Here is a 24,171-nt window from a genome sequence, read left to right on the forward strand (position 1 = left end):
TGTGAGTCCATATATCGCGATATTTCCGGCAACAACAGACAACATTATAATCCTCATCACGACCGTGGAAAGAGTGTTGATGTGGGAGTAGCAGTGGGACGGACAGCCCGGTGAGGGATTTTGGATATTTTGTTACAAATTGGGTAGTCTCATATTAGAGCCTTGAAGGTTGAGCGTTGCCATGGAGCCAGTTCTGCCACCAAAGATTGACAATGCAGACAATGATGCAAGAAGGAAGATCCAGTTCTCAGTGCCTTCAGCAATACCAACACAGCTGGACCCAGGGCAGGTGGAGCTGGTGAGGATTATGCATTGTGTTGTTGTTAGTGTATGTATGTATGTGTGTATGTATGTATGTATGTATGTGTAGTACAGGGGTCACCAACACAGTGCCCGCGGGACCAGATGAGTCGCCCGCTGGCCTGTTCTAAAAATAGCTCAAATAGCAGCACTTACCAGTGAGCTGCCTCTACTTTTTAAATTGTATTTATTTACTACCAAGCTGGTCTCGCTTTGCTCGACATTTTTAATTCTAAGGGAGACAAAACTCGAATAGAATTTGAAAATCCAACAAAATATTTTAAAGACTTGGTCTTCACTTGTTTAAATACATTCGTTAATTTTTTTTACTTTGCTTCTTTCAAAAAAACAATTTCAGAGAAAAAATACAACCTTCAATCAATCAATCAATCAATGTTTACTTATATGGCCCTAAATCACTAGTGTCTCAAAGGGCTGCACAAACCACTACGACGTCCTCGGTAGGCCCACATAAGGGCAAGGAAAACTCACACCCAGTGGGACGTCAGTGACAATGATCACTATGAGAACCTTGGAGAGGAGGAAAGCAATGGATGTCGAGCGGGTCTAACATGATACTGTGAAAGTTCAATCCATAATGGATCCAACACAGTCGCGAGAGTCCAGTCCAAAGCGGATCCAACACAGCAGCGAGTGTCCCGTTCACAGCGGAGCCAGCAGGAAACCATCCCAAGCGGAGGCGGATCAGCAGCACAGAGATGTCCCCAGCCGATACACAGGCAAGCAGTACATGGCCACCGGATCGGACCGGACCCCCTCCACAAGGGAGAGTGGGACATAGAAGAAAAAGAAAAGAAACGGCAGATCAACTGGTCTAAAAAGGGAGTCTATTATAAAATTATTTTAGGATTTTCAAACACACATACCTTTTTACCTTTTAAATTTCTTCCTCTTTTTTCCTGACAATTTAAATCAATCTTCAAGTAAAAAAAAAATGTTATTGTAAAGAATAATAAATACATTTTAATTTAATTATTCATTTTAACTTCTGTTTTTTCGATGAAGAATATGTGAAACATTTCTTCAAACTTATTATGATTAACATTCAAAAAAAATATTCTGGCAAATCTAGAAAATCTTTAGAATCAAATTTAAATCTTATTTCAAAGTCTTTTGAATTTCTTTTAAAAATTTTGTTCTGGAAAGTCTAGAAAAAAAAAATATTTGTTTTTGTTAGAAATATAGCTTGGTCCAATTTGTTATATATTCTAACAAAGTGCAGATTGGATTTTAACCTATTTAAAACATGTCATCAAAATTCTAAAATTAATCTTAATCAGGAAAAATCACTAATGATGTTCCAGAATTTTTTTTTTTATTATTTAAAAAAGATTCGAATTAGCTAGTTTTTCTTTTCTTTTTTTCAGTTGAATTTAGAATTTTAAAGAGTTGAAATTGAAGATGAACTATGTTTCAAAATTTAATTTTAATTTTTTTCCCTGTTTTCTACTCTTTTAAACCGTTCAGTTAAGTGTTTTTTTCATCATTTATTCTCTACAAAAAACCTTCCGTATAAGGAAAAAAAATGTACGATGGAATGACAGACAGAAATACCAATTTTATACATATACATATATATACATACACAAATATACATATATATATATACATATATATGTATATATATATATATATATATATATATATATATATATATATATGTATGTATATGTGTGTATGTATATATATGTATATGTGTGTGTATATATATATATATATATATATTTTTTTTTCCCCTTGGCCTCAGTCTGCACCCCCTCTCCAAGGCCCAGGCTAAGACCGATTTTTTTTTATTTTTATTTTTATTTTAATCTTCTATTCCCCCCCCTCTTGTTTACCTGTATCTCATCTTTTTTTGTAAGGGGCGCTGGAAGCCGGCAGACCCGTCAGCGATCCTGTTCTGTCTCCCTTTAATGTTTGTCTGATCTTGAATGGGATTGTGCTGAAAATTGTAATTTTCCTGAAGGAACTCTCCTGACGGAATGAATAAAGTACTATCTAATCTAATCTAATCTAATCATATATATATATATATATATATATATATATATATATATATATATATATATATATATATATATATATATATATATATATATATATATATATATAAAAGGTAAATTGAGCAAATTGGCTATTTCTGGCAATTTATTTAAGTGTGTATCAAACTGGTAGCCCTTCGCATTAATCAGTACCCAAGAAGTAGCTCTTGGTTTCAAAAAGGTTGCTGACCCCTGCTGTAGTATATGTTCACGGAAAATGGGCAATCAAAAACCAGGTCTCATTAAAACAGAAACAATACTGATGTGCTAAAGATCCTTATACTGTAGGACAGGAGCACTGTGCTGTTTTTAGACATGCATCATAAACGCTGGTCAAGGATGACAGCGTTGCGCTCTGTTTGGAAATACCTAAATAAGTCCTTCAAAAACTCTGGTCAAATATCCTCTCAACGACAGGAGCACTCTGCTGTTTTTAAGGACACACTGCAAAACACACTAGTCAAAGATCCTCTAGATCAGTGATCCCAACCTTTTTTCCACCAAAGATCGGTTTAATGTAGGCAATATTTTCAAGAACCGGCTTAATTCCCACTTGTAGAAAATACAACTCACTATAACGCTGAATTAGTGGGAGCCCTGGGCTTGTTTCTTTGCAATGAGATGCTGATGGAAATCAGCCTTTGGCTACAATCGGTCACATTTACAGATGTGGCCCTTCACGTCATTTTATATGGCCTGCAAAAGCCTAGAAATAATGTGTCTGTAAAATACCTTATATTGTCTTTCTTTACTTTCTTATTTTCTTACTAAAAGGTATTAGGGTTTTTTTCTAGTTTGACAGGGAAAAAAAATTGTGTCCAATATTGCAACAATTATTATGTTATCTAACTTTGTTGGTCAAAATCCAAATAAATACTTAAATATCTGCTTAACTTATGGTTTTGAAGCAAGTTATCCATCAAATTGTACACTATAAAAATGACCGATAGATCTTACTGTAAAATTTAGGGAGTTTTTTTTTTACAGCAAATTACTGTAAGTTGAAAAAAAACAAGCAATGTTTTTTTTTTTTTTTACAGTAAAATTCTGTCTACTGAGCTGTCAGTTTTGTCTTTTTTTAAATCTACAGTTGATTATTTTGTGGTACCATATTTTATAATGGTAAAAAATTGGCAATTAAGTTGCCAAAAAAATTAAACAGCGATACTGTATTTATATTTACAGTAATATGTTGTCAAAATAATAATAAAATATCACCATATATTTTACAGTAAAAGTCTGGCAACTAAGCTGTCAGTTTTTTTCCATGTAAAAAAACAGTGGTCAAATCCACATATTTTTTTTACTCTATACATATATATTTTTTAATTTATTTAAAATCAACGGCAAATTAATTAATTGTTTACTGTTACAAGTGGCCCTTTATTGGCAGACATGACTGCGGTGTGGCCCTCAATGAAAACAAGTTTGACACCCCTGGTCTCGTGGGACAGGCCAATGTTAAGTCAGAGAAAATGCTGTCCTTTATAAATTATTTAATGTTTCTCTCCGACCCGGTAGAAAATGCTTCACGGACCGGTACAAAGTCCCTGGACCGCTGGTTTGGGACTACTGCTCTATATGACAGGAGTGCTCTACTATTTTTAAGCACTAACTCGGTGGTCAGCAACCCGCGGCTCTTCAGTACTGCCCTAGTGGCTTCCTGGAGCATTTTTAAAAAAGGATTGCAAATGGAAAAAGATGGGGGGAAAAATACAAACAATTGCAACAGTTTGTTAACATATAAAATCTGCCACTCCTTCTTTGTCTCATTTTGTCCACCACAAGTTTTATGCTGTGCGTGAACGCAGAAAGGTGAGATTTGTTGATGTTATTGACTTGTGTGGAGTGCTAATCAGGCATATTTGGTCAGAGATGCTATTTAGGCTAGCTCAATGTACATATTGCATCATTGTGCCTCGTTTGCAGGTATATTTGAGATCATTTTATTTCCTTTACTTTTATCCTCTTTGTATATAATTTAGGTTCTGCATACTCATGAAACATTATCTGTATGTAATATTGGCTGCATATCAGATAGTTGGTGTCCCATGTTGTTCCAGACTACAGCAAACATTACCTAGCTTGCCATAGATTATAATAAATCTATTAAAAGAAGACAGCCTGCCATTTATCCTCTTTGTATATAATTTAGGTTTTGCATACTCATGAAACATTATCTGCATGTAATATTGGCTGCATATCAGATAGTTGGTGTCCCATGTTGTTCCAGACTACAGCAAACATTACCTAGTTTGCCGTAGATTATAATAAATCTATTAAAAGAAGACAGCCTGCCATTTCTTTAAACTTGGACACACACATCTATACTTTTAGCCGTCAAAAGACAGTAATTTCAGGGAGTTATCTCACCTTCTAAATAGCCTCTGATTTACTAATGGTTTCTAAGGTTGTAAAAATGTGTAGAATCCTTTTTTAATTTCAAAATTTCTCTCAACGAAGATTTGCTTCAGCCTGCGACACAGTCATTTTGATAGTAGGCTATTATAGCTAATACAGGCACTTATGTCATATGTTGCCTTCATTATAAGACTTCTCATTTTTTGTGGCTCTAGACTGATTTGTTTTTTGTATTTTAAGTCCGATATGGCTCTTTCAACGTTTTGGGTTGCAGACCCATGCACTAACTACAAAAATGCTGGTCAAATATTCTCTATGATTTTACGGATTTATTGTAAAAATGATGGTCAAAGATCCTCTATACCAGGGGGTACTTGAAGGTATGCCAAGGGGTACGTGAGATTTTTAAAAAATATTCTAAAAATAGCAACAATTCAAAAATCCTTTATAAATATATTTATTGAATAATACTTCAACAAAATATGAATGTAAGTTCATAAACTGTGAAAAGAAAAATAAAACAATGAAATATTCAGTGTTGACAGCTAGATTTTTTGTGGACATGTTCCATAAATATTGATGTTCAAGATTTCTTTTTTGTGAAGAAATGTTTAGAATTAAGTTCATGAATCCAGATGGATCTCTATTACAATCCCCAAAGAGGGCACTTTAAGTTGATGATTACTTCTATGTGTAGAAATCTTTATTTATAATTGAATCGCTTGTTTATTTTTCAACAAGTTTTTAGTTATTTTTATATCTTTTTTTTCCAAATAGTTCAAGAAAGACCACTACAAATGAGCAATATTTTGCACTGTTATACAATTTAATAAATCATAAACTGATGACATAGTGCTGTATTTTACTTCTTCATCTCTTTTTATTCAACCAAAAATGATTTGCTCTGATTAGGGGGTACTTGAATTAAAAAAATGTTCACAGGGCGTACATCTCTGAAAAAAGGTTGAGAACCACTGCTCTATACAACAGAAGCTCTCTGCCTCTAAGCAAAAAAGCACAAGTCTAAGACCCTCCATGTGACAAGAAAGCAATGCTGTTTTTAAGCGGCAGTCAAAGATCCACTATATAACTGGAGCGCTTAACTATTTTTAAGGACATTCTGCAAATAAGTATGTCCATGATCCCCAAAATATATGACAGTGTTTAGCAGCTGTCAACACTTTCTCTTTAAACCTGACTGCAAACCGAAGCTTTACAGATGCCATAAGAGCCGCAACTAATGCCCCCTAATGACAACTACCTGTTATTTATTTTTTCCTGTGAAGAAAATAAATGAGGAAATTACTGGAGGTGGGGGGATTAATTGGTTCAATTTATTATAATAAAATATTAACAAAAAACATATACTGTACATAGTTTTTATGCTGCATTTTACCTGTTATTATATAATTTAAAAATGATTCTGTTAATAATAATTAATTATCAGAGTATTATATCGTATATTATATATATTTATGAAAAATGTAAAAATAATCAAATTGATAATTGTACATCTTTAAATGGTGTAGATGTATTTCAATAATTCTTAAAATTATAATCGTTTTTAAATAATAACAATGCAGCATAAAACATATTTTTTTGATTTTGAATTTTTACTTCCATCCATCATCTTCCGCTTATCCGAGGTCGGGTCGCGGGGGCAACAGCCTAAGCAGGGAAACCCAGACTTCCCTCTCCCCAGCCACTTCGTCTAGCTCTTCCCGGGGGATCCCGAGGCGCTCCCAGGCCAGCCGGGAGACATAGTCTTCCCAACGTGTCCTGGGTCTTCCCCGTGGCCTCCTACCGGTTGGACGTGCCCTAAAACTAGTAACTATCCCAATTCTAACAGTGTTTTAAAAATAATTATTACGATGATAAAAATGTACTATACATCTTTTTAGTGTTGCATTTCTATCATGATTAAATTAAATAATAATATAAAAAAAAACATATATATATAATATTTAAAAAAAAAAAAATATATATATATATATATATATTTTAAATATTATTATTTAATTTACTCATGATAGAAATGCAACACTAAAAAGATGTATAGTACATTTTTATCATCGCAATATATATATATGTTTTTTTTTGTTTCCCCCCCCCAAAAAAACATATATATATATATATATATACATATATATATATATATATATATGTATGTCCCCCCCCAAAAAAACACACACACATATATTATATATATAGCTGAGATAGGCGCCAGCGACCCCCGTGACCCCAAAAGGGAATACGCGGTAGAAAATGGATGGATATATATATATATATATATATATATATATATATATATATAATATATATATATATATATATACATATATATATATATATATATGCACCTGGGAATAGGTTGATTGGCAACATTAAATTGGCCCTAGTGTGTGAATGTGAGTGTGAATGTTGTCTGTCTATCTGTGTTGGCCCTGCGATGAGGTGGCGACTTGTCCAGAGTGTAAACCGCCTTCCACCCGATTGCAGCTGATATAGGCACTAGCGACCCCAAAGGGAATAAGCGGTAGGAAATGGATGGATGGATATACATTATATGTGTGTGTGTGTGTGTGTGGTTATATGACCTTTTTGTCATAAGATCCTATAATTATTTTCGGTGGGACGAATTTAATAAAAGTATGTTTGTATACTGTAATGGGAGTCAATGGAACCAAACACGGCTTGCAAGGAGATTATAGAAATGTCTAAATAATAAAATCAATAAAAAAAATTCTGGCCATATTTAATCAAATCAACCCTAAATTGATCAATATTGTGAGAATGTAAACATTACAATGAATACAACTGACATGCTTGGTCCCCAAAGGTTAAAGTTGTGTAATTACAAGCTTTTACTTTTGGACTTTTTTTTTGCTCCTGAAACATATTAATCCTACTTTAAAAAAATACATATTATTTTTATTACTATTCAAAGTAATAATAGTAGTATAGCACTAGAGTATATTCCCATTAATGCACATTACCAATCTGCACTGAAACTCACTGAACAAACGTCTATTTTGGTTATGATTAAAGAATCATCGCCCAACTTTTTGACCTTTTTCCCACTCAACTGACAGTTATGTAACACCAGTGGCAGGACTTTGCAATTCTGCATTTTTTTTCTTTTTTTTTTAAGTCTTACTGCGTTGGCAGCAGGTTATGGCCAGCGCCGGGATTAAGCTGCAGTTTTCTTTCAAAAGCGATGAGACACAAAACCAAGCGAAGGAGCAGAAATGGCACACAAAGCGCTGTTAGCAATATTAAAAATGAGATTACGCAGGTCAAAAAGAGGTCATTTTGGAAGGAGTTATGTAAAGTCCCACTTAAATTGCGGGAGAGCATTTCCCCTTTTGATAGTTTTTAAGGAAAAAAAAACAAACTGAGATAATCTCAGTAGGCCAGAAGCCTGATGGCAAGATTTCTTGTTTCATTTGGCAGCTTTTTTCTCAAAACCACTCCGCCATTCTTGGTTTGACCTCTGCACGCTAAAACAAATCCACGTCCTACATGCGCGGGAAGCAGAAGCGTAGATGCCGCCCACATTTCAAACCCACGCTCTTCACCCCGATTGGCTGACAAGTCCTCATGTAGCGCCTATTATTTACATGATGCTTCAAAACAGATTAATATATGGTATCTTTTCCTCCACAGTTCCTGTTTAGGTCACCAATGCAATGAAGACAATACAGGAAGTGCATTTCATAGCATTTACTATTCCACATTATTGCATTTACTTTGTTGCGTAACTCAATGGGGTCAATGACTCACTCTCCTTTGCAGGAGAGCGCATGAACATCACCATCATGTTGCTGCTCGCTTGAAGTTTGTGCTTATTGGGCTTTGGGCGATGTTAAATACCTACTTTGCACCAAGGTGAATCATTCCTTACAGTTAGTACCTAAATGGCTGGCGTAGTTTTATAAATAGGGCGGGATAGCCATTACAAAAGTGAGTACTGTAGATCCTTCTCCCTCACATGTTGTAATGTCTTCTCAAGAGGACAGAACTATAGAAATGAAACTTGGATACGGTTTGGAGTCAACGCAGTAGGGTAGCATTGAGGGTACTTGAATGCACTACAGTTACAGTGGGGCAAAAAAGTATTTAGTCAGCCACCGATTGTGCAAGTTCTCCCCCTTAAAATGATGACGGAGGTCTGTAATTTTCATCATAGGTACACTTCAACTGTGAGAGACAGAATGTGAAAAAAAAAATCCAGGAATTCACATTGTAGGAATTTTAAAGAATGTATTTGTAAATTATGGTGGAAAATAATTTCAAAGCTTCACTGATGGAAGGAGGTTTTGGCTCAAAATCTCACGATTCATGGCCCCATTCATTCTTTCCTTAACACGGATCCATCGTCCTGTCCCCTTAGCAGAAAAACAGCCCCAAAGCATGATGTTTCCACCCCCATGCTTCACAGTAGGTATGGTGTTCTTGGGATGCAACTCAGTATTCTTCTTCCTCCAAACACGACTAGTTGAGTTTATACCAAAAAGTTCTATTTTGGTTTCATCTGACCACATGATATTCTCCCAATCCTCTGCTGTATCATCCACGTATCCATTTTGGTATAAGTAATACGGCTGTAAGGTGTATGGCGGCGCAGTTAGAGAAAAAAGTTAAAAAAAACGCAAAAAAAAAAGTTAGAATGCCAATATTAGCTTGATAGCATGTAAAAGTTTGCGTGCCAATATTAGCTTGATAGCATGCTAACATTTGCATGTTAATATTAGCTTGATAGCATGCTAGCAGTTAATCAATCAATCAATCATCCATCCATCATCTTCCGCTTATCCGAGGTCGGGTCGCGGGGGCAACAGCCTAAGCAGGGAAACCCAGACTTCCCTCTCCCCAGCCACTTCGTCTAGCTCTTCCCGGGGGATCCCGAGGCGTTCCCAGGCTGAGCCGGGAGACATAGTCTTCCCAACGTGTCCTGGGTCTTCCCCGTGGCCTCCTACCGGTTGGACATGCCCTAAACACCTCCCTAGGGAGGGGTTCGGGTGGCATCCTGACCAGATGCCCGAACCACCTCATCTGGCTCCTCTCGATGTGAAGGAGCAGCGGCTTTACTTTGAGTTCCTCCCGGATGGCAGAGCTTCTCACCCTATCTCTAAGGGAGAGCCCCGCCACACGGCGGAGGAAACTCATTTCGGCCGCTTGTACCCGTGATCTTATCCTTTCGGTCATGACCCAAAGCTCATGACCATAGGTGAGGATGGGAACGTAGATCGACCGGTAAATTGAGAGCTTTGCCTTCCGGCTCAGCTCCTTCTTTACCACAACGGATCGGTACAACGTCCGCATTACTGAAGACGCCGCACCGATCCGCCTGTCGATCTCACGATCCACTCTTCCCTCACTCGTGAACAAGACTCCTAGGTACTTGAACTCCTCCACTTGGGGCAGGGTCTCCTCCCCAACCCGGAGATGGCATTCCACCCTTTTCCGGGCGAGAACCATGGACTCGGACTTGGAGGTGCTGATTCTCATTCCGGTCGCTTCACACTCGGCTGCAAACCGATCCAGCTCCAGCTGAAGATCCCGGTCAGATGAAGCCATCAGGACCACATCATCTGCAAAAAGCAGAGACCTAATCCCGCGGCCACCAAACCGGAACCCCTCAACGCCTTGACTGCGCCTAGAAATTCTGTCCATAAAAGTTATGAACAGAATCGGTGACAAAGGACAACCTTGGCGGAGTCCAACTCTCACTGGAAATGTGTTCCACTTACTGCCGGCAATGCGGACCAAGCTCTGGCACTGATCGTACAGGGAGCGGACCGCCACAATAAGACAGTCCGGTACCCCATACTCTCTGAGCACTCCCCACAGGACTTCCCGAGGGACACGGTCGAATGCCTTCTCCAAGTCCACAAAGCACATGTAGACTGCTCCCAGGATCATTGGGACATGCAAACTCCTCTACCACGATAAGGTTGCAGCTCAGAGAGGAGATCATATCAATCAATCAATCAATTTTTATTGATATAGCCCTAAAACACAAGTGTCTCAAAGGGCTGCACAAGCCTCAACGACATCTGCGGTACAGAGCCCAAACACGGGCAAGGAAAAACTCACCCCAGTGGGACGTCGATGTGAATTTTATTAGTTAGCGAGTTAACAAGTGTCACGTACCAAGTTATTTGACTCTGGGGTAAACAGAAGCCAATGTAGCGCAAAAAATATCATGAGTGGCGTAAAAAGAATGGCTGAGCTACAAGAGGAGGCTATCGTGTCTTTTTGCCATTCAATCATCCATTAAAACGGTATGTACCCATTCAATTGGCCCTTTTTATTTTTTATTTGTGAATAGTGGTAACAAGAAATGATGCCAACTTAAAGTAACGCAACAGGCGAGAGTGAGACTTTTCCGAATGTGAACAAAAGTAAAAGTTGCACTTTTATCCTGATCTGCACAAAAAGGTCAACATTTTTGAATGACAAGAGGAAAAGACCCAAGATTAGACGACAGAATGCGGCACAGAGGGGTCAGGAGGGAGCTGAATGGTGGAAACAGAGGGGGCAAATACAAACCCTGTTTCCATATGAGTTGGGAAATTGTGTTAGATGTAAATATAAACGGAATACAATGATTTGCAAATCCTTTTCAACCCATATTCAGTTGAATATGCTACAAAGACAACATATTTGATGTTCAAACTGATAAACATTTTTTTTGGTGCAAATAATAATTAACTTTAGATTTTGATGCCAGCAACACGTGACAAAGAAGTTGGGAAAGGTGGCAATGAATACTGATAAAAATGAGGAATGCTCATCAAACACTTATTTGGAACATCCCACAGGTGTGCAGGCTAATTGGGAACAGGTGGGTGCCATGATTGGGTATAAAAACAGCTTCCCAAAAAATGCTCAGTCTTTCACAAGAAAGGATGGGGTGACGTACACCCCTTTATCCACAAATGTGTGAGCAAATAGTCAAACAGTTTAAGAACAACGTTTCTCAAAGTGCAATGTCAAGACATTTAGGGATTTCAACATCTACGGTCCAGAATATAATCTAAAGGTTCAGAGAATCTGGAGAAATCCCTCCACGTAAGCGGCATGGCCGGAAACCAACATTGAATGACCATGACCTTCAATCCCTCAGACGGCACTGTATCAAAAACCAACATCAATCTCTAAAGGATATCACCACATAGGCTCAGGTACACTTCAGAAAACCACTGTCACTAAATATAGTTTGTCGCTACATCTGTAAGTGCAAGTTAAAGCTCTACTATGCAAAGCAAAAGCCATTTATCAACAACATCCAGAAACGCCGCTGGCTTCTCTGGGCCCGAGATCATCTAAGATGGACTGATGCAAAGTGGAAAAGTGTTCTGTGGTCTGACGAGTTCACATTTCAAATTGTTTTTGGAAATATTCGACATCGTGTCATCCAGACCAAAGGGAAAGCGAACCATCCAGACTGTTATCGACGCAAAGTTCAAAAGCCAGCATGTGTGATGGTATGGGGGTGCATTAGTGCCCAAGGCATGGGTAACTTACACATCTGTGAAGGCACCATTAATACTGAAAGGTACATACAGGTTTTGGAACAACATATGCTGCTGTCTAAGCGCAGTCTTTTTCATGGACGCCTCTGCTTATTTCAGCAAGACAATGCCAAGCCACATTCAGCACGTGTTACAACAGCGTGGCTTCGTAAAAAAAAGAGTGCGGGTACTTTCCTGGCCTGCCTGCAGTCAGGCGTGTCTCCCATCGAAAATGTGTGATGCATTATGAAGCGTAAAATATGACAGCTGAGACCCTGGACTGTTGAACGACTGAAGCTCTACATAAAACAAGAATTGGAAAGAATTCCACTTTCAAGGCTTCAACAATTAGTTTCCTCAGTTCCCAAACGTTTATTGAGTGTTGTTAAAAGAAAAGGTGATGTAACACAGTGGTGAACATGCCCTTTCCCAACTACTTTGGCATGTGTTGCAGCCATGAAATTCTAAGTTTATTATTATTTGCAAAAAAAAAAAAAGTTTATGATTTTGAACATTAAATATCTTGTCTTTGTAGTGCATTCAACTGAATATGGGTTGAAAAGGATTTGCAAATTATTGTATTCCTTTTGTATTTACATCTAACACAATTTCCCAACTCATATGGAAACAGGGTTTGCAAAAACACTGTGCCTCAATATTGGATCAGCACCTTTATCCAGATCTGCACCAAACTTACAATAGGGGGTTCTTGCGTGACCTGATGTGCTTCAAAGTGGCTTAACGTCGTTGGTGTTCAGATTCGACGTCGGAGGCCGACGCCCGCCACCCTCTTCAGACTGACTGACCCGCCATCGCCGGAAGAGGACTGCGGGTCTCCTCAGGTGAACTGGACTTCAATGAAAACAACAATCTTAAACGGTCAGTCAAATTAACATGACAGGTACTTTAATGTTGTTCTTACGTGTGGTGTTGCAGTGGGTTCTGGGAGAAAAGGGCGCCCTGAAAGCCAAAATGATGGCCCACACGTACCAGCCGCCCTCACTTAAAGGTCAGTGTGCTCTGGAAGTGACCTGCCTGGTCCACATTTGTGTTGCATAACAATTTGGGAACACTGTACATGTGCTCTGGATCTGTCAGTGCGTCCAAAAAATGTTTATATTGTGTGTGTGTGTGTGAGAGAGATTAGAAGTGAGGACAGCTGTGACTGTGTGTTCTGGATCATCCTGGATTATGGGATAGACACACAACTGGACCTGCGCTGTCACAAACACAAGCTCATTCACTCAGATATGAATATTACACATGTGAATTCCTGACTCCAGATGTTTATTTTACAATACATAGCTATGATGTATGCATGGGTATTGCCAAAAAACAAGCTCCTGATTGGTTCAAATGGCCCAATCAAGGCCCGTTAAGTTTTTCAATCTGGCCCGTCGGACATTCCCCTCAATTTTTTATTTTTATTTTTTAGATGGAAACCATAGCCGCCATTATGATGTGCAGTGATGTTTTCAAATGACCCTTAGTCTTGAACTATACAAAGTACTTCAATGGTTGGAATCTGTGCTTTTGCATGACGTACTAGTTACTATGGTAACCAAATTAGTTACTGTATTTTCCGCACCGGATCATAAGGCGCACCTTCAATGAATGACCTATTTTAAAACTTTGTTCATATATAAGGCCTATATGAGGCACATAGAATAGATGCTACAGTATGTCATCTTTTCGTTGACGCAGAGGAAATTTAGCACGAGCGAGACGTGAATGTGAGTACATCTTTTTATTTTAACACTATAACTAACAAAAGACGAACAAAAAGCGCTCACAATGGAGGTACAAAACTTGGCTATGGAAACAAACACTTGCACTATGGCATAAACTATGGACGTAAACAAAAGACTTAGCACAAAGGCAATTAACTATGAACTATAAACAAAAACTTACACGACATGGAACTGTGAACGAGGGCATGAAGGTAGGAACAGCATGGGTAGGGTATAGATGCCAGGACCAAGACAGAAAAAGAATGACTTAAATAGCAGCTGTGATGATTAGTGAGAACAGGTGTGAGGCTGAGGACAGGGACGTGACTAGGAGACCAGGTGAAACTAATGGGTTGGCATGGAAACGAAAACAAACCAGGAAGTGCAAAGACAGAACTTAATGTCCAAACAACAAAACATAACCTGACCAAACATGGCAAAAAAAAAAACATAATCTTACAGGCATGACACAGTAGAGGCTGGGGTTACGTTATGCATCCTTTAGATCAGGGGTGGGCATTACGTCGATCGCGATCGACTGGTCGATCTCGGAGGGTGTGTCAGTCGATCTCAAGCCAGGCATTAAAAAATAGACATAAAAATGAGCAATCCTCAATCATACCAAGACTTCACTTTAGTCAGTTGTTTGACATTCTCGGCACCCGAGGATCTTGTGAGATGACGCTGGCTGCTGCGAGCTCATATTTAAGAAAAAAATCACTAACAGGGCGGACGCAGAGAAACACATTTTATTTCTAGAGACTCCGTACCTACTGTCAAAACTCTAAAGACCGACAGCACAGTTCCTGTCTTCACCATAAAAGACCTGTTTCATCCTGCCTGTGCTAACAAAATAAGAGTCTCAGAAAGCTAGCGTGCACAAGCTAGCAAGCTACGGAGTTTGATGCCAATGTATTTCTCCCCCGCCCTCAGCGACCGCTTTCTCACTTGCTTGCCCACCCGCACACTCACTGACGTCACTCACCTGCTGCCAGACATTAAAGGGCCACACACATATGCTACTCTCATAACAAAGTGTTTAAAAACGAGTATGCAAGTTGGACAAATGAGATGCCAAATCCAACCACTTTCATGTGGTATTGGACAGAAAGGAGGACTTTTTTTTTCCTCCATTTGAAAATGCGGACGTTATCAGCACCACTGTCTAATTCCAATCAATGCAAGTCATCAGAATCAAATACACCGACTTATATTCTTGTCTTCATGAAAGAAAGGAATCTATGTGTGTTAAACATGCTTGTATTATCATTAAACACCATTAACTTGTCAACAAAAATGTCTCTTTCATAAATAAATAAATATAAATTATAAATAGGAATGAGGTAGATCTCCTCGACTTGGTCAATTGAAAAGTAGCTCGCCTGCAGAAAAAGTGTGAGCGCCCCTGCTTTGGATGGAGCTGCGCTAAAGGGAATGTCAACAAAACAGTCAGATAGGTCAGTCAAACCTTATTAATAGATTAGAAACCAGCGATCTGACAACTCCAATCACTCCCATCCATCCATCCATCCATCATCTTCCGCTTATCCGAGGTCGGGTCGCGGGGGCAGCAGCCTAAGCAGGGAAGCCCAGACTTCCCTATCTCCAGCCACTTCGTCTAGCTCTTCCCGGGGGATCCCGAGGCGTTCCCAGGCCAGCCGGGAGACATAGTCTTCCCAACGTGTCCTGGGTCTTCCCTGTGGCCTCCTACCAGCTGGACGTGCCCTAAACACCTCCCTAGGGAGGCGTTCGGGTGGCATCCTGACCAGATGCCCGAACCACCTCATCTGGCTCCTCTCGATGTGGAGGAGCAGCGGCTTTACGTTGAGCTCCTCCCGGATGGCAGAGCTTCTCACCCTATCTCTAAGGGAGAGCCCCGCCACCCGGCGGAGGAAACTCATTTGGGCCGCTTGTACCCGTGATCTTATCCTTTCGGTCATGACCCAAAGCTCATGACCATAGGTGAGGATGGGAACGTAGATCGACCGGTAAATTGAGAGCTTTGCCTTCCGGCTCAGCTCCTTCTTCACCACAACGGATCGATACAACGTCCGCATTACTGAAGACGCCGCACCGATCCGCCTGTCGATCTCACGATCCACTCTTCCCCCACTCATGAACAAGACTCCTAGGTACTTGAACTGCACAGGAGCCATAGGAGCCAATCACTCCCAAAATGAATAAACAGCTATTTTATTATTTTCCCCGATTCAATAAACACGTAAAAAACAGTCTGATACTGTTACGGTAAATGAAATATTAGTGCAATCACAATATACTAACACTCGAAATAGTGCAAAGCAATAATATATCAATAACTCAACGTTGCTCAAGCGATAATGTCACACACAACACACAAAATAAACATCTAAAGCTCACTTTATTAAGTTATTCCTCATCCAAGAATCCCTCAAATTGTTCTTCTTCAGTGTCCGAATTAAACAGTTGGGCGAATACGACATCCAACATGCCCGGCTCCGTCTCGTCGAAGTCGTCATTAAACGAGTCAATGTCGCTGCTGTTAATGTTAAATTCTCTCGCTGCTGCTCTATTTCCGTCTTCTACTGTGTGACTGACCGCCTTGAGTTTAAACTCTGCGTCGTAAGCGTGTCTCTTAATAGGAGCCATTTTGGGGTCTTTACTTAAACACACAGGAACGGCACGCCTCCCGCAGTCATATATCCCAGCATGCACCGCGCGCTTCTTCTTCTACGGGGGAAAATAAGGTTGGCGGCTGCTTACCGTAGTTGCGAGACCTCCATCCATCCATCCATCTATTTTTACCGCTTATTGTGGCTCAATATTGGTCCATATATAAGGCGCACCGGATTATAAGGCGCACTGTCAGCTATTGAAAACATTTGAGGTTTTTAGGTGCGCCTTATAGTGCGGAAAAAACGGTACTATGGTAATCTAAGTCACAGCAGCTCAGACGAGGCACCAAGCAGGGTGGGTGGGGAGCGTTTCCACAGAGAGACAGACGCGGAAGAAGATTTTTACAACAGAGTTCTAAAGCTTAGTGATATTGGAGGGACTGGAGGAGATGCGGATGAGGGGACAGGGCTGCAGAGTTTGGAGGGATTGGAGGAGGTGCGGATGAGGGGGACAGGGCTGCGGAGCTAGCGCTGGGACGGAGAGGCTTCGCGGTGTCTTGGCTGGGTGAGCAGGTGTCGGACACCTCAGTCACCTTGGACGTATTCTCGCTCATCCATGCGGACTGGACACTGTCCGAGAGTGGAGTCGGCTGTCTTGGTTGCTTTGTTGGGTCTGCTCCTGTCTCTGGCCATGCTCCCTCCACCCCAGCGGACGATTGCGTGGAACACCGCAGAGGCCACCACAGTGGATATGCTTCTTTTACTTTTTATTCATAGCTGTATGTAGAAGTGTCTGGTTGTATCTGCTGCTTTAATGTCTTTAATGTCCTCTGTGTTCTTTGATGTTTGATGTTTCCCTCTTACACACATGTAAGAGGGATGTGTACTATGGCTATGAGTTGTTTTTTTCCCTTGGCCTCAGTCTGCACCCCCTCTCCGGGGCCCAGGCTAAGACCGATTTTATTTTATTTTAATCTTCTATTTTTTTCTCCGCCCCCCACCTTGTTTACCTGTTTGTCATCGTTTTTGTAAGGGGCGCTGGAAGCCGGCAGACCCGTCAGCGATCCTGTTCTGTCTCCCTGTAATGTTTGTCTGATATTGAATGGGATTGTGCTGAAAATTTAAATTTTCCTGAAGGACCTCTCCTGACGGAATAAATAAAGTACTATCTAATCTAAACTATCTAATATCAGATTTTGGACTGGGCTCTCGCGGCTGTGTTAGATCCACTATGGATTGAACTTTCACAGTATCATGTTAGACCTGCTTGAGAGGGGGGGTTGCCCACATATGTGGTCCTTTCCAAGGTTCTCATAGTCATCATTGTCACCGACGTCCCACTGGGTGTGAGTTTTCCTTGCCCTTATGTGGGCTCTACCGAGGATGTCGTAGTGGTTTGTGCAGCCCTTTGAGACACTAGTGATTTAGGGCTATATAAATGAACATTGATTGATTGATATATCAGATAAATAAATGGATTGTACTTGTATAGCGCTTTTTTATCATAGGTGTTTTTATTTCTTAACCTTCACGTTCATATTTTGCTGTGTTTATTGCATTTTTATTGTGTTTCTTTTGATTGTAAAATATGACGATCGAGAGGGAGTGTGACGTTCACATGACGAATATTCAGTGTTTTATCGTTCGTAGTTAATATTGTAAATCCCACATTCTTAATTTTTATGTACATTCTGGCTGTCTAATCCAGTAAAAAAAATTAAAATTCCATTCCGTTTTTAAGGCGGTTTGTCATAATGTTTTTAGCATTCAGACATTATTGTGAGGTTTTGTATTAGTGTTCCTAAAAACAAATTTTTTTCCTCTAAATTTGGCCCACCAAAGTAAAAGAATTGACCAGGCCTGGCCTAACAGTTAAGTTTATGGCGCCCAGTTTTTGTTTGGGGCACGCATTTTGCAAGGCTGCTAATTAATTTCATGCCGTTTATTTTGGATGAATAGATACACTATATTGCCAAAAGTATTTGGCCACCCATCCAAATGATGAGAATCAGGTGCCCGGTGTATAAAACCAAGCACTTCGGCATGGAGACTGTTTCTACAAACATTTGTGAAAGAATGGTCCGCTCTCAATGATTTCCAGCGTTGAACTGTCGGAGGATGCCACCCGTGCAACAAATCCAGTCGTGAAATCTCCTCGCTCCTAAATATTCCAAAGTCAACTTTATCATAAGAAAAGTGAAGAGTTTGGGAACAACAGCAAGTCAGCCACCAAGTGGTTGGCCACGTAAACTGACAGAGAGGGGTCAGCGGATGCTGAAGTGCATAGGGCAAAGACTTTCTGCACAGTCAATTGCTACAGAGCTCCAAACTTCATGTGACCTTCCAGTTAGCCCACATACAGTATGCAGAGAGCTTCTTGGAATGGGTTTCCATGACCGGGCAGCTGAATCTAAGCCATACATTACCAAGTCCAATGCAAAGCGTGTGATGCATTGGTGTAAAGCACGTACCAGTCTGGGTTTAGATGCTGCTAGGAAAACGCTACATTTCGGACTGCATTGTGCATAGTCTGAAATTTAGTGGAGGAGGAATTATGGTGTGGGATAGTTTTTTCAGGAGTTGGCCTTGGCCCCTTATTTCCAGTGAAAGGAACTTTGAATGCTCCAGGATACCAAAACATTTTGGACAATTCCATGGGGTGGCACTTCAAGTTCATATGTGAGTAAAGGCAGGTGGCCAAATACTTTTGGCAATATAGTGTAGTTTTTAACAGCACATTGAGATTGTTTTAAATGTTCTTAAAATTTAAATGGGATATTTTTACCATTATATCCATCCATCCATCCATTTTCTACCGCTTATTCCCTTTCGGGGTCGCGGGGGGCGCTGGCGCCTATCTCAGCTACAATCGGGCGGAAGGCGGGGTACACCCTGGACAAGTCGCCACCTCATCGCAGGGCCAACACAGATAGACAGACAACATTCACACTCACATTCACACACTAGGGCCAATTTAGTGTTGCCAATCAACCTATCCCCAGGTGCATGTCTTTGGAAGTGGGAGGAAGCCGGAGTACCCGGAGGGAACCCACGCATTCACGGGGAGAACATGCAAACTCAACATAGAAAGATCCCGAGCCTGGATTTGAACCCAGGACTGCAGGACCTTCGTATTGTGAGGCAGACGCACTAACCCCTCTGCCACCGTGAAGCCCGAGATTGTTTTAAATGTTCTTATAATTTAATGGGATATTTTTACCATTATATCCATCCATCCATCCATTTCCTACCGCTTATTCCCTTTCGGGGTTGCAGGGGGCGCTGGCGCCTATCTCAGCTACAATCGGGCGGAAGGCGGGGTACACCCTGGACAAGTCGCCACCTCATCGCAGGGCCAACACAGATAGACAGACAACATTCACACTCACATTCACACACTAGGGCCAATTTAGTGTTGCCAATCAACCTATCCCCAGGTGCATGTCTTTGGAAGTGGGAGGAAGCCGGAGTACCCGGAGGGAACCCACGCATTCACGGGGAGAACATGCAAACTCCACACAGAAAGATCCCGAGCCTGGATTTGAACCCAGGACTGCAGGACCTTCGTATTGTGAGGCAGACGCACTAACCCCTCTGCCACCATTATACAGTTTTTATTATTTTTATCTGCTTTTGCTATGAGTAGCTGAGAGGCTGTGACTTGTCACGACAACTTCAAAGGAATAAAAACAAGGTATAACATTGCATTAAAAATTAATATCATTATCACTAAATTGGCCTTAGTGTGTGAATGTGAGTGTGAATGTTGTCTGTCTATCTGTGTTGGCCCTGCGATGAGGTGGCGACTTGTCCAGGGTGTACCCCGCCTTCCGCCCAACTGTAGCTGAGATAGGCGCCAGCGCCCCCCGCGACCCCGAAAGGGAATAAGCGGTAGAAAATGGAATGGATTATTATCAGGACACCACCAAACATTTTCTTTGTAGGGGGGAAATGAGAATGTGGAGGTTATGTGAATATAATTATTCACATTTTTAAACTTCTTTATATGTTTAGGTCAACATATACTTTATATATGATTCCTGGGCGCGGCCACTGCTGCTGCCCACTGCTCCCCTCACCTCCCAGGGAGTGAACAAGGGGATGGGTCAAAAGCAGAGGACAATTTTCACCACACCTAGTGTGTGTGTGTGTGACAAACATTGGTACTTTAACTTTAACTTTAAACTATATTTAGCATATAATGTTCTCACTTTAATTTGATAATATGGCAGTAAAAACAAGCTGTGGGTAGAAAGTGTCTTCTGGGCTGGATTTAGGACTCTCATATCGACAAAAAAAAAACATATATTAAGATGATGCCTCTGTTTCCAACTTTCATCCAGGGTCCTTGAATGCACCACAGTTATGGGCAACAAGGTGCAATAGTGAAACTTGCACATGACTTCCTCCTATGCTGAAATGAACAGAGTTATAATATTGGTACTTTTCTTCTATCACTTCATCCTTGTTCCAAAGTGCTGTGTTTGAATGCTTAAAGGTGACGTTATGACATCTGTGTTGAGTGAAGTGTTCTAAGCTTTTTTAATTTTTTTTTTGCTCTATGCTTTTTAACCTGCAAAGCACTTCGGTTCAATTTGAAAAATGCTGTAAATGTGCTATATAAATAAAGTTGCCTTGCCTTGCCTAAGCTAGGTTTGCCTATTCAGGGGTCAGCAACCCGCTTGCGGCTCTTTAGTGCCACCCTAGTGGCTCCCTGGAGCATTTTTAAAAAAGGATTGAAAATGGTAAAATATGGGGGAAAATATTTTTTCAGTTTTAGTGTGTGTTCTGACACAAACCTTCACAATTGTTAGTAAGCCCACTGTTTAATATGTTTGTGAACATCATTTTGTCCAACTAATTTGAGCAGTTCTTGAACTCACCATAGTGTGGACTGTGAAGCAACAGTTTGTTTACATGTAAAATCTTCAACTCCTTTGTCCACCAAAAGTTTTATGCTGTGCGTGAATGTGAATTATATTTATATAGCGCGTTTCTCTAGCGACTCAAAGCGCTTTACATAGTGAAACCCAATATCTAAGTTACATTTTTTTTTAAAGCAGTGTGGGTGGCACTGGGAGCAGGTGGGTGAAGTGTCTTGCCCAAGGACACAACGGCAGTGACTAGGATGGCGGAAGCGGGAATCGAACCTGCAACCCTCAAGTTGCTGACACGGCCACTCTACCAACCGAGCTATACCGCCCCACAATGCACAAAAGTGCGCTTTGTTGATGTTATTGACTTGTTGGAGTGCTTATCAGGCATATTTGGTGAGTGCATGACTGCAAGCTAATCAATGCTTACATGCTATTTAGGCTAGCTGTATTAATTAATTGATTGATTGAAACTTGTATGTATTAGTAGATTGCAAAGGAAGAGAATATTACATGAAACAGTACAGTTTACACAGTACAGTACATAGTACATACTATTGACCACTAAACGATGAGACCCGAATAAGTATTTCAACTTGTTCGAGTCGGGGTCAACGTTAATTATGCATTACACATTATGCCTCGTTTGTAGGTATATTTGAGTTCATTTAATTTTTTTTACTTTTATCCTCTTTGTATATAATTTAGTTTTGCATGTCTCATGACACATTATCTGTATGTAATACTGACTGCATTTCAGATTGTGTGCCATGTTGTTCCAGACCACAGCAAACAATACCTAGCTTGCCAAAAATTTGAATAAATCTATTAAAAGAAGACAGCCTGCCGTTTCCTTCAACTTGGACACACACATCGATACCTTTGGCCATTAAAAAACAGTCATCTCCAGTAATTATTTCACCTTCTGAGTGGCCTCTGATTTACTAATTGTTTCTAATGTTGGAAAAATGTGTAGAATAAATATGAAATTTCAACATTTCTGTCAACAAAGATTTGCTTCAGCCTCCGACACATAGTCATTTTGATAGTAGGCTATTATTGCTAATATAGACGTCACGTGTTGCCTTCATTATAAGACTTATATACGGCTTTTCATTTTTTTTGCGGCTCCAGACGGATTATTCTTTTGTATTTTTGGTCCAATATGGCTCTTTCAACGCTTTGGGTTGTCGACCCCCTTGCTCTAACCTCAGTACTGATTGATGAATTAATCAATTAAGAGGCGTGTGTTAACACTTTTTGTCCTTATAGGAGTTTGTGGAGGATGTAAAATCCCATTTTATTTTTTGGGCATTTCAGCTGTGCAACGAATGGCCCAAGCGCACCTGTCCTCTATAGACATGAGCTCTGTGGACCAGGATGACCCGCCTTCTGGAGAGGAGGATAACGGTACAGAAAATACTTCCTGTCTTTCTTAATTACTTCATCAAATATATTACTTTTTGCAGATCTGAGAATAGAAAACAAGTCTCCGGAGCCTTTGTGTTCGGGGAGCGTCACCTGCCATCAGGGAAAGATGGAGGAAAACGCCAAGATGAGTGACGGCGGAGAATGACAGAACATCTTAATGCGGACGCTTGTGTGTGTGCGTGGTTGTGAATGTCATGTAAATATGTGTGTGTGTGAGCGTGCCTGAGGGATGGCTAACGGACAAAGGCCAACCATAGTTTTATCAACAATAAAGTGCACTATACAGTATGCATTGTATATGATTGTGAATGTCATGCTTTTGTGTGTATACTGTAAATGATTATTCTATATGCTTTCTATTGGTTGTGAATAAAACCACCATGCAGGTTATTTGTGTATATTGCTATTTCCCTGTTGCAGCTTTGTTTAAAGACGTGTTTTGCAGATATATTTTTATATATTATTTAAGAAACCTCACATCAGAACTATAACCAGAGCAGTGGTTTTAACCTTGGTTCGATCGAACCCTAGGGGTTCGGTGAGTCGGCCTCAGGGTTTCGGCGGAGCCAGTCAAGACACACCTGACTCATCCATACTTGCCAACCTTGAGACCTCCAAATTCGGGAGATGGGGTGGGGAATTGAGGTGGGGGTTGGTGGTAGCGGGGGTGTATATTGTAGATTCCGGAATAGTTAGTGCTGCAATGGATTCTGGGTATTTGTTACGTTTTATGTTACGGTGCGGATGTTCTCCCCAAATGTGTTTGTCATTCTTGTTTGGTGTGGGTTCACAGTGTGGCACATATTTGTAACTTTAAGGTTTTACTACTTACGTATAAAATACTACACGGTCTAGCTCCATCCTATCTTGCCGATTGTATTGTACCATATGTCCCGGCAAGAAATCTGCGTTCAAAGGACTCCGGCTTATTAGTGATCCCCAAAGCCCAAAAAATGTCTGCGGGCTGTAGAGCTTTTTCATTTCGGGCTCCAGTACTCTGGAATGCCCTCCCGGTAACAGTTCGAGATGCTACCTCAGTAGAAGCATTTAAGTCTCACCTTAAAACTCATTTGTATACTCTAGCCTTTAAATAGACTCCCTTTTTAGACCAGTTGATCTGCCGTTTCTTTTCTTTTTCTTCTATGTCCCACTCTCCTTTGTGGAGGGAGTCCGGTCCGATCCGGTGGCCATGTACTGCTCGCCTGTGTATCGGCTGGGGACATCTCTGCGCTGCTGATCAGCCTCCGCTTGGGATGGTTTCCTGCTGGCTCCGCTGTGAACGGGACTCTCGCTGCTGT

General features: G+C 40.5%; 1 protein-coding gene across 1 annotated transcript; it reads left to right on the forward strand.

Moving 5' to 3' along the window:
• The first annotated feature begins 10 nt into the window (after nucleotides 1-10).
• Nucleotides 11-23,263, forward strand: LOC133558371 (protein phosphatase 1 regulatory subunit 1B-like). The gene is made up of 5 exons (XM_061909691.1): nucleotides 11-298; nucleotides 13,003-13,086; nucleotides 13,181-13,253; nucleotides 22,763-22,852; nucleotides 22,912-23,263. Exons 1-5 carry the CDS (start codon nucleotides 182-184, stop codon nucleotides 23,016-23,018), a joined length of 471 nt encoding a protein of 156 aa, XP_061765675.1. The 5' UTR covers nucleotides 11-181; the 3' UTR covers nucleotides 23,019-23,263.
• The last annotated feature ends 908 nt before the right edge of the window (nucleotides 23,264-24,171 follow it).

Source organism: Nerophis ophidion, linkage group LG08, assembly GCF_033978795.1.
Source record: "Nerophis ophidion isolate RoL-2023_Sa linkage group LG08, RoL_Noph_v1.0, whole genome shotgun sequence".
NCBI lineage: Eukaryota > Metazoa > Chordata > Actinopteri > Syngnathiformes > Syngnathidae > Nerophis > Nerophis ophidion.